This window comes from Leptodactylus fuscus, chromosome 7 (genome assembly GCF_031893055.1).
Source record: "Leptodactylus fuscus isolate aLepFus1 chromosome 7, aLepFus1.hap2, whole genome shotgun sequence".
Classification (NCBI taxonomy): Eukaryota; Metazoa; Chordata; class Amphibia; order Anura; family Leptodactylidae; genus Leptodactylus; species Leptodactylus fuscus.
This window is the reverse complement of record NC_134271.1, coordinates 491,398-502,800: the sequence shown is the minus strand read 5'-3', so window position 1 is coordinate 502,800 and position 11,403 is coordinate 491,398. Positions and strand designations below refer to the sequence as shown.

At 48.8% G+C, this 11,403-nt stretch overlaps 1 protein-coding gene across 2 annotated transcripts in view; it reads left to right on the top strand.

Moving 5' to 3' along the window:
- The first annotated feature begins 85 nt into the window (after positions 1–85).
- LOC142214388 (embryonic protein UVS.2-like) overlaps positions 86–11,403 on the top strand; it is a 54,179-nt gene continuing 42,861 nt past the window's right edge. For both annotated transcript variants that reach the window (XM_075283332.1, XM_075283331.1), the window contains exon 1: positions 86–384. In XM_075283332.1, the coding sequence (XP_075139433.1) occupies positions 316–384 (69 nt within the window). In that variant the 5' untranslated portion in view covers positions 86–315. The remainder of the gene's footprint in view (positions 385–11,403) is intronic.

Genomic DNA, 11,403 nt, shown 5'->3' with positions numbered 1-11,403 from the left:
GCGGGGTTCCGGAAGTCACGTGACCAGGCAGAACGCTGCTGACTGTTGTCTGAGGTGACGCCATTTTGGATACTGGCAAGAGAGCCAGGCTGTGAGTGACCATGGGCCTGAGTACTGGGGGGGGGGGGGGGGGGGGTAAAGTTTTATCCAGAAACAGCGCCCCAGTTATACACAGCTTGTGTGTGGTATTACATTCTAATGAACACAGCTGAGCCATGTGACTATGGCCTGAGACACGAAGCAACCACAACCTGCCTGATAATACTGAGTAAGATGGCTTGTTAGCAATACAAAGAGAAGCCTGTAGCTCAGCACATGTATCAGCAGGATCTTCAGGGTGCGCGGCCACAAGACTCCGGGCTCACACGGCTGAGGGCCAAACAGGTAAGAAAGAACTTGTCTGCTCCGCGCTCCTTCATGAATCCTAGCTATGATTAAGGGGTTAGAAGCCCAGAAACACGTCAGCCAGTCCGCCATGGGTCACACGGTAGCGCCTCGTCACTGTCACCGGCTAAGCCCAGAAACGCGTCAGCCAGTCCGCCATGGGTAACACTGTAGCGCCTCGTCACTGTCACCGGCTAAGCCCAGAAACGTGTCAGCCAGTCCGCCATGGGTCACACGGTAGCGCCTCGTCACTGTCACCGGCTAAGCCCAGAAACGCGTCAGCCAGTCCGCCATGGGTAACACTGTAGCGCCTTGTCACTGTCACCGGCTAAGCCCAGAAACGCGTCAGCCAGTCCGCCATGGGTCACACGGTAGCGCCTCGTCACTGTCACCGGCTAAGCCCAGAAACGCGTCAGCCAGTCCGCCATGGGTAACACTGTAGCGCCTTGTCACTGTCACCGGCTAAGCCCAGAAACGCGTCAGCCAGTCCGCCATGGGTAACACTGTAGCGCCTCGTCACTGTCACCGGCTAAGCCCAGAAACGCGTCAGCCAGTCCGCCATGGGTCACGCTGTAGCGCCTCTTCACTGTCACCGGCTAAGCCCAGAAACGCGTCAGCCAGTCCGCCATGGGTCACACGGTAGCGCCTCGTCACTGTCACCGGCTAAGCCCAGAAACGCGTCAGCCAGTCCGCCATGGGTCACACTGTAGCGCCTCGTCACTGTCACCAGCTAAGCCCAGAAACGCGTCAGCCAGTCCGCCATGGGTAACACTGTAGCGCCTTGTCACTGTCACCGGCTAAGCCCAGAAACGCGTCAGCCAGTCCGCCATGGGTCACACTGTAGCGCCTTGTCACTGTCACCGGCTAAGCCCAGAAACGCGTCAGCCAGTCCGCCATGGGTCACGCTGTAGCGCCTTGTCACTGTCACCGGCTAAGCCCAGAAACGCGTCAGCCAGTCCGCCATGGGTCACACTGTAGCGCCTCGTCACTGTCACCGGCTAAGCCCAGAAACGCGTCAGCAGTCCGCCATGGGTCACGCTGTAGCGCCTCTTCACTGTCACCGGCTAAGCCCAGAAACGCGTCAGCCAGTCCGCCATGGGTCACACGGTAGCGCCTCGTCACTGTCACCGGCTAAGCCCAGAAACGCGTCAGCCAGTCCGCCATGGGTCACACTGTAGCGCCTCGTCACTGTCACCAGCTAAGCCCAGAAACGCGTCAGCCAGTCCGCCATGGGTCACGCTGTAGCACCTCGTCACTGTCACCAGCTAAGCCCAGAAACGCGTCAGCCAGTCCGCCATGGGTCACGCTGTAGCGCCTCGTCACTGTCACCAGCTAAGCCCAGAAACGCGTCAGCTAGTCCGCCATGGGTCACGCTGTAGCGCCTCGTCACTGTCACCGGCTAAGCCCAGAAACGCGTCAGCCAGTCCGCCATGGGTAACACTGTAGCGCCTTGTCACTGTCACCGGCTAAGCCCAGAAACGCGTCAGCCAGTCCGCCATGGGTCACACTGTAGCGCCTTGTCACTGTCACCGGCTAAGCCCAGAAACGCGTCAGCCAGTCCGCCATGGGTCACGCTGTAGCGCCTTGTCACTGTCACCGGCTAAGCCCAGAAACGCGTCAGCCAGTCCGCCATGGGTCACACTGTAGCGCCTCGTCACTGTCACCGGCTAAGCCCAGAAACGCGTCAGCAGTCCGCCATGGGTCACGCTGTAGCGCCTCTTCACTGTCACCGGCTAAGCCCAGAAACGCGTCAGCCAGTCCGCCATGGGTCACACGGTAGCGCCTCGTCACTGTCACCGGCTAAGCCCAGAAACGCGTCAGCCAGTCCGCCATGGGTCACACTGTAGCGCCTCGTCACTGTCACCAGCTAAGCCCAGAAACGCGTCAGCCAGTCCGCCATGGGTCACACTGTAGCGCCTCGTCACTGTCACCGGCTTGTCTTTAGATGGAAAATTAAAAGCTAAATTTTAAGGATACTGAAGGAGCAGAAAAGTTTTATCTTTATTACCTGTCTGGCTTGTTAGCAGCGGGCCTAGCCATAGTCAACCCGCTGACCAGTCAGAAGACTCCTCTCATACTCAGAGTCATTGGGACATCTCCAGCAGCCATGTCAGCAGGATAAGGGGGTCCTCCGACCCCCGGGTCTCTCTCATTCACTGGTAGTCACCTGTATTCTGGGGGGACTAGATCATTATAATAGTACAGCGGCTGTCCTCCATTACTAGTAATGACCATCGCATTCAGGACAGGCTGGAGAAGCTGCCACATGACAGCCGCTCCATTCTCTGCGGCATGCTATCTATAGACCACTGGTTCTTAACCTTGTTTGAGGTCCCGACCCCACCAGTCTCCTCTGCACATTCACCAAACCCTTCTTTAGTCATAAATCAAATATGATTTATTTCCAAATTCAAGACATAGGTGTATGTTCTATTACTGGGACACAAAATGAACCGGGCATAGGGCCTAGGGTGCGATGGAACCCCGGATAAGAACCACTGCTATAGACTATAGCTATATACCTTCTCTAGCTACGGCCTCATTCACACATCTGTTTCCAACGTGTGTGTGTGTATGTATGTGTGTATGTGTATGTATGTGCGTGTGTATGTGTGTGTGTATGTATGTATGCGTGTGTATGTATGTATGTGCGTATGTATGTGTGTATATGTATGTGCGTGTGTATGTGTGTATGTATGTATGCGTGTGTATGTATGTATGTGTGTATGTATATGTGTGTGTATGTATGTATGTGTTTATGTAAGTATGTGTGTATGTAAGTATGTGTGTATATATGTATGTGCGTATGTATGTGTGTATGTAAGTATGTATATGTATGTATGTGTGTATGTATGTGTGTGTTGGTTGATCCCTTTTCACACCCATTTTTTAAAAGTATTTCGATGTTTGTCGCTGTCTTTGGCTCCAGAAAAAATAGAAGGACAAACAGAAGCCGTACGTGTGCACGATAAATGTGGCAGTATATAGGTGAGATAAATGTGGCAGTATATGGGTGGGATACATGTGGCAGTATATGGGTGGGATAAATGTGGCAGTATATGGGTGGGATAAATGTGGCAGTATATGGGTGGGATACATGTGGCAGTATATGGGTGGGATAAATGTGGCAGTATATAGGTGGGATAAATGTGGCAGTATATAGGTGGGATAAATGTGGCAGTATATAGGTGGGATACATGTGGCAGTATATAGGTGGGATAAATGTGGCAGTATATAGGTGAGATAAATGTGGCAGTATATAGGTGGGATAAATGTGGCAGTATATAGGTGGGATAAATGTGGCAGTATATGGGTGGGATAAATGTGGCAGTATATGGGTGGGATAAATGTGGCAGTATATCAATGGGATACATGTGGCAGTATATAGGTGGGATAAATGTGGCAGTATATAGATGGGATACATGTGGCAGTATATCAATGGGATACATGTGGCAGTATATGGGTGGGATAAATGTGGCAGTATATAGGTGAGATAAATGTGGCAGTATATGGGTGGGATACATGTGGCAGTATATAGGTGGGATAAATGTGGCAGTATATGGGTGGGATACATGTGGCAGTATATTGGTGGGATAAATGTGGCAGTATATGGGTGGGATAAATGTGGCAGTATATAGGTGAGATAAATGTGGCAGTATATGGGTGGGATACATGTGGCAGTATATAGGTGGGATAAATGTGGCAGTATATAGGTGGGATAAATGTGGCAGTATATAGATGGGATACATGTGGCAGTATATAGGTGGGATAAATGTGGCAGTATATGGGTGGGATAAATGTGGCAGTATATAGATGGGATACATGTGGCAGTATATAGGTGGGATAAATGTGGCAGTATATAGGTGAGATAAATGTGGCAGTATATAGATGGGATACATGTGGCAGTATATGGGTGGGATAAATGTGGCAGTATATGGGTGGGATAAATGTGGCAGTATATAGGTGAGATAAATGTGGCAGTATATGGGTGAGATAAATGTGGCAGTATATGGGTGAGATAAATGTGGCAGTATATAGATGGGATACATGTGGCAGTATATGGGTGGGATAAATGTGGCAGTATATGGGTGGGATAAATGTGGCAGTATATGGGTGAGATAAATGTAGCAGTATATGGGTGGGATAAATGTGGCAGTATATGGGTGGGATAAATGTGGCAGTATATGGGTGGGATACATGTGGCAGTATATGGGTGAGATAAATGTGGCAGTATATAGGTGAGATAAATGTGGCAGTATATAGATGGGATACATGTGGCAGTATATGGGTGGGATAAATGTGGCAGTATATAGGTGAGATAAATGTGGCAGTATATGGGTGAGATAAATGTGGCAGTATATGGGTGGGATAAATGTGGCAGTATATGGGTGGGATAAATGTGGCAGTATATGGGTGAGATAAATGTGGCAGTATATGGGTGGGATAAATGTGGCAGTATATGGGTGGGATAAATGTGGCAGTATATGGGTGGGATAAATGTGGCAGTATATGGGTGGGATAAATGTGGCAGTATATAGATGGGATACATGTGGCAGTATATGGGTGAGATAAATGTGGCAGTATATAGATGGGATACATGTGGCAGTATATGGGTGGGATAAATGTGGCAGTATATAGATGGGATACATGTGGCAGTATATGGGTGGGATAAATGTGGCAGTATATGGGTGGGATAAATGTGGCAGTATATGGGTGGGATAAATGTGGCAGTATATGGGTGAGATAAATGTGGCAGTATATGGGTGGGATAAATGTGGCAGTATATGGGTGAGATAAATGTGGCAGTATATGGGTGGGATAAATGTGGCAGTATATGGGTGGGATAAATGTGGCAGTATATGGGTGAGATAAATGTGGCAGTATATAGATGGGATACATGTGGCAGTATATGGGTGAGATAAATGTGGCAGTATATAGATGGGATACATGTGGCAGTATATGGGTGGGATAAATGTGGCAGTATATAGATGGGATACATGTGGCAGTATATGGGTGGGATAAATGTGGCAGTATATGGGTGGGATAAATGTGGCAGTATATGGGTGGGATAAATGTGGCAGTATATGGGTGAGATAAATGTGGCAGTATATAGGTGAGATAAATGTGGCAGTATATAGATGGGATACATGTGGCAGTATATGGGTGGGATAAATGTGGCAGTATATAGGTGAGATAAATGTGGCAGTATATGGGTGGGATAAATGTGGCAGTATATGGGTGAGATAAATGTGGCAGTATATGGGTGAGATAAATGTGGCAGTATATGGGTGAGATAAATGTGGCAGTATATAGATGGGATACATGTGGCAGTATATGGGTGGGATAAATGTGGCAGTATATGGGTGGGATAAATGTGGCAGTATATGGGTGGGATAAATGTGGCAGTATATGGGTGGGATACATGTGGCAGTATGTAGGTGAGATAAATGTGGCAGTATATAGATGGGATACATGTGGCAGTATATAGATGGGATACATGTGGCAGTATATAGGTGAGATAAATGTGGCAGTATATGGGTGGGATAAATGTGGCAGTATATGGGTGGGATAAATGTGGCAGTATATGGGTGGGATAAATGTGGCAGTATATGGGTGGGATACATGTGGCAGTATATAGGTGAGATAAATGTGGCAGTATATGGGTGAGATAAATGTGGCAGTATATGGGTGGGATAAATGTGGCAGTATATGGGTGGGATACATGTGGCAGTATATGGGTGGGATAAATGTGGCAGTATATAGGTGAGATAAATGTGGCAGTATCTGGGTGAGATAAATGTGGCAGTATATGGGTGAGATAAATGTGGCAGTATATGGGTGAGATAAATGTGGCAGTATATGGGTGGGATAAATGTGGCAGTATATGGGTGGGATAAATGTGGCAGTATATGGGTGGGATACATGTGGCAGTATATGGGTGAGATAAATGTGGCAGTATATAGGTGAGATAAATGTGGCAGTATATAGATGGGATACATGTGGCAGTATATGGGTGGGATAAATGTGGCAGTATATAGGTGAGATAAATGTGGCAGTATATGGGTGAGATAAATGTGGCAGTATATGGGTGGGATAAATGTGGCAGTATATGGGTGGGATAAATGTGGCAGTATATGGGTGAGATAAATGTGGCAGTATATGGGTGGGATAAATGTGGCAGTATATGGGTGGGATAAATGTGGCAGTATATGGGTGGGATAAATGTGGCAGTATATGGGTGGGATAAATGTGGCAGTATATAGATGGGATACATGTGGCAGTATATGGGTGAGATAAATGTGGCAGTATATAGATGGGATACATGTGGCAGTATATGGGTGGGATAAATGTGGCAGTATATAGATGGGATACATGTGGCAGTATATGGGTGGGATAAATGTGGCAGTATATGGGTGGGATAAATGTGGCAGTATATGGGTGGGATAAATGTGGCAGTATATGGGTGAGATAAATGTGGCAGTATATGGGTGGGATAAATGTGGCAGTATATGGGTGAGATAAATGTGGCAGTATATGGGTGGGATAAATGTGGCAGTATATATTGGTGGGATAAATGTGGCAGTATATGGGTGAGATAAATGTGGCAGTATATAGATGGGATACATGTGGCAGTATATGGGTGAGATAAATGTGGCAGTATATAGATGGGATACATGTGGCAGTATATGGGTGGGATAAATGTGGCAGTATATAGATGGGATACATGTGGCAGTATATGGGTGGGATAAATGTGGCAGTATATGGGTGGGATAAATGTGGCAGTATATGGGTGGGATAAATGTGGCAGTATATGGGTGAGATAAATGTGGCAGTATATAGGTGAGATAAATGTGGCAGTATATAGATGGGATACATGTGGCAGTATATGGGTGGGATAAATGTGGCAGTATATAGGTGAGATAAATGTGGCAGTATATGGGTGGGATAAATGTGGCAGTATATGGGTGAGATAAATGTGGCAGTATATGGGTGAGATAAATGTGGCAGTATATGGGTGAGATAAATGTGGCAGTATATAGATGGGATACATGTGGCAGTATATGGGTGGGATAAATGTGGCAGTATATGGGTGGGATAAATGTGGCAGTATATGGGTGGGATAAATGTGGCAGTATATGGGTGGGATACATGTGGCAGTATGTAGGTGAGATAAATGTGGCAGTATATAGATGGGATACATGTGGCAGTATATAGATGGGATACATGTGGCAGTATATAGGTGAGATAAATGTGGCAGTATATGGGTGGGATAAATGTGGCAGTATATGGGTGGGATAAATGTGGCAGTATATGGGTGGGATAAATGTGGCAGTATATGGGTGGGATACATGTGGCAGTATATAGGTGAGATAAATGTGGCAGTATATGGGTGAGATAAATGTGGCAGTATATGGGTGGGATAAATGTGGCAGTATATGGGTGGGATACATGTGGCAGTATATGGGTGGGATAAATGTGGCAGTATATAGGTGAGATAAATGTGGCAGTATCTGGGTGAGATAAATGTGGCAGTATATGGGTGAGATAAATGTGGCAGTATATAGATGGGATACATGTGGCAGTATATGGGTGGGATAAATGTGGCAGTATATAGATGGGATACATGTGGCAGTATATGGGTGGGATAAATGTGGCAGTATATAGGTGGGATAAATGTGGCAGTATATAGGTGGGATAAATGTGGCAGTATATAGGTGGGATAAATGTGGCAGTATATGGGTGGGATACATGTGGTAGTATTAGGAAGATACTGGGAGCAAAGATTTATGGGTCTCCTGACCTGTGACCCCCACAATAATGGGGTCTCCAGTCTTCTCTAGATCCTGTTGTATCAAAGAGAATATTCACACAATGTAAATTTAGTGGAGCTTGGTCTGTGTTTATTTGGGGGGCTGGCTCTTAGGCTCTGTATTTGGAGGGGCTGACTCTTAGGGTGTGTATTTGGGGGACCGGATCCTGGGTCTGTACTTATTTGGGGGTCTGGACCCTGGGTTCTGTATTTGGGGACTGGCTCTTAGGTTCTGTATTTGGGGGGCTGGACCCTGGGTTCTGTATTTGGGGACTGGCTCTTAGGTTCTGTATTTTGGGGGCTGGATTCTGGGTTCTGTATTTGGGGGGCTGGATTCTGGGTCCTGTATTTGGGGACTGGCTCTTAGGTTCTGTATTTGGTGGGCTGGACCCTGGGTTCTGTATTTGGGGACTGTCTCTTAGGTTCTGTATTTGGTGGGCTGGACCCTGGGTTCTGTATTTGGGGACTGTCTCTTAGGTTCTGTATTTGGGGACTGGCTCTTAGGTTCTGTATTTGGGGGGCTGGACCCTGGGTTCTGTATTTGGGGACTGGCTCTTAGGTTCTGTATTTTGGGGGCTGGATTCTGGGTTCTGTATTTGGGGGGCTGGATTCTGGGTCCTGTATTTGGGGACTGGCTCTTAGGTTCTGTATTTGGTGGGCTGGACCCTGGGTTCTGTATTTGGGGACTGTCTCTTAGGTTCTGTATTTGGTGGGCTGGACCCTGGGTTCTGTATTTGGGGACTGTCTCTTAGGTTCTGTATTTGGGGACTGGCTCTTAGGTTCTGTATTTGGGGACTGGCTCTTAGGTTCTGTATTTGGTGGGCGGGACCCTGGGTTCTGTATTTGGGGACTGGCTCTTAGGTTCTGTATTTGGGGACTGGCTCTTAGGTTCTGTATTTGGGGGGCTGGACCCTGGGTTCTGTATTTGGGGACTGGCTCTTAGGTTCTGTATTTGGGGGGCTGGATTCTGGGTTCTGTATTTGGTGGGCTGGACCCTGGGTTCTGTATTTGGGGGGCTGGACCCTGGGTTCTGTATTTGGGGAGTGGCTCTTAGGTTCTGTATTTGGGGGACTGGACCCTGGGTTCTGTATTTGGGGACTGGCTCTTAGGTTCTGTATTTGGTGGGCTGGACCCTGGGTTCTGTATTTGGGGGGCTGGACCCTGGGTTCTGTATTTGGTGGGCTGGACCCTGGGTTCTGTATTTGGGGTCTGGCTCTTAGGTTCTGTATTTGGGGTCTGGACCCTGGGTTCTGTATTTGGGGGGCTGGATTCTGGGTTCTGTATTTGGGGGGCTGGCTCTTAGGTTCTGTATTTGGGGGGCTGGACCCTGGGTTCTGTATTTGGGGACTGGCTCTTAGGTTCTGTATTTGGGGACTGGCTCTTAGGTTCTGTATTTGGTGGGCTGGACCCTGGGTTCTGTATTTGGGGACTGGCTCTTAGGTTCTGTATTTGGGGGGCTGGACCCTGGGTTCTGTATTTGGGGTCTGGCTCTTAGGTTCTGTATTTGGGGTCTGGCTCTTAGGTTCTGTATTTGGGGGGCTGGACCCTGGTTTCTGTATTTGGGGGGCTGGACCCTGGGTTCTGTATTTGGGGGGCTGGACCCTGGGTTCTGTATTTGGGGTCTGGCTCTTAGGTTCTGTATTTGGGGGGCTGGACCCTGGGTTCTGTATTTGGGGGGCTGGATTCTGGGTTCTGTATTTGGGGGGCTGGCTCTTAGGTTCTGTATTTGGGGGGCTGGACCCTGGGTTCTGTATTTGGGGACTGGCTCTTAGGTTCTGTATTTGGGGACTGGCTCTTAGGTTCTGTATTTGGTGGGCTGGACCCTGGGTTCTGTATTTGGGGACTGGCTCTTAGGTTCTGTATTTGGGGTCTGGCTCTTAGGTTCTGTATTTGGGGGGCTGGACCCTGGTTTCTGTATTTGGGGGGCTGGACCCTGGGTTCTGTATTTGGGGGGCTGGACCCTGGGTTCTGTATTTGGGGTCTGGCTCTTAGGTTCTGTATTTGGGGGGCTGGACCCTGGGTTCTGTATTTGGGGTCTGGCTCTTAGGTTCTGTATTTGGGGGGCTGGACCCTGGTTTCTGTATTTGGGGGGCTGGACCCTGGGTTCTGTATTTGGGGTCTGGCTCTTAGGTTCTGTATTTGGGGGGCTGGACCCTGGGTTCTGTATTTGGGGTCTGGCTCTTAGGTTCTGTATTTGGGGTCTCGCTCTTAGGTTCTGTATTTGGGGGGCTGGATTCTGGGTTCTGTATTTGGGGACTGGCTCTTAGGTTCTGTATTTGGGGGGCTGGACCCTGGGTTCTGTATTTGGGGACTGGCTCTTAGGTTCTGTATTTGGGGACTGGCTCTTAGGTTCTGTATTTGGGGCTGGCTCTTAGGTTCTGTATTTGGGGTCTGGCTCTTAGGTTCTGTATTTGGGGGGCTGGATTCTGGGTTCTGTATTTGGGGACTGGCTCTTAGGTTCTGTATTTGGGGTCTGGCTCTTAGGTTCTGTATTTGGGGACTGGCTCTTAGGTTCTGTATTTGGTGGGCTGGACCCTGGGTTCTGTATTTGGTGGGCTGGACCCTGGGTTCTGTATTTGGGGGGCTGGACCCTGGGTTCTGTATTTGGGAGGCTGGACCCTGGGTTCTGTATTTGGGGGGCTGGACCCTGGGTTCTGTATTTGGGGTCTGGCTCTTAGGTTCTGTATTTGGGGGTCTGGACCCTGGGTTCTGTATTTGGGGTCTGGCTCTTAGGTTCTGTATTTGGTGGGCTGGACCCTGGGTTCTGTATTTGGGGGGCTGGACCCTGGGTTCTGTATTTGGGGGGCTGGACCCTGGGTTCTGTATTTGCTGGGCTGGACCCTGGGTTCTGTATTTGGTGGGCTGGACCCTGGGTTCTGTATTTGGTGGGCTGGACCCTGGGTTCTGTATTTGGGGGGCTGGACCCTGGGTTCTGTATTTGGGGACTGGCTCTTAGGTTCTGTATTTGGGGACTGGCTCTTAGGTTCTGTATTTGGTGGGCTGGACCCTGGGTTCTGTATTTGGGGACTGGCTCTTAGGTTCTGTATTTGGGGGGCTGGACCCTGGGTTCTGTATTTGGGGTCTGGCTCTTAGGTTCTGTATTTGGGGTCTGGCTCTTAGGTTCTGTATTTGGGGGGCTGGACCCTGGTTTCTGTATTTGGGGGGCTGGACCCTGGGTTCTGTATTTGGGGGGCTGGACCCTGGGTTCT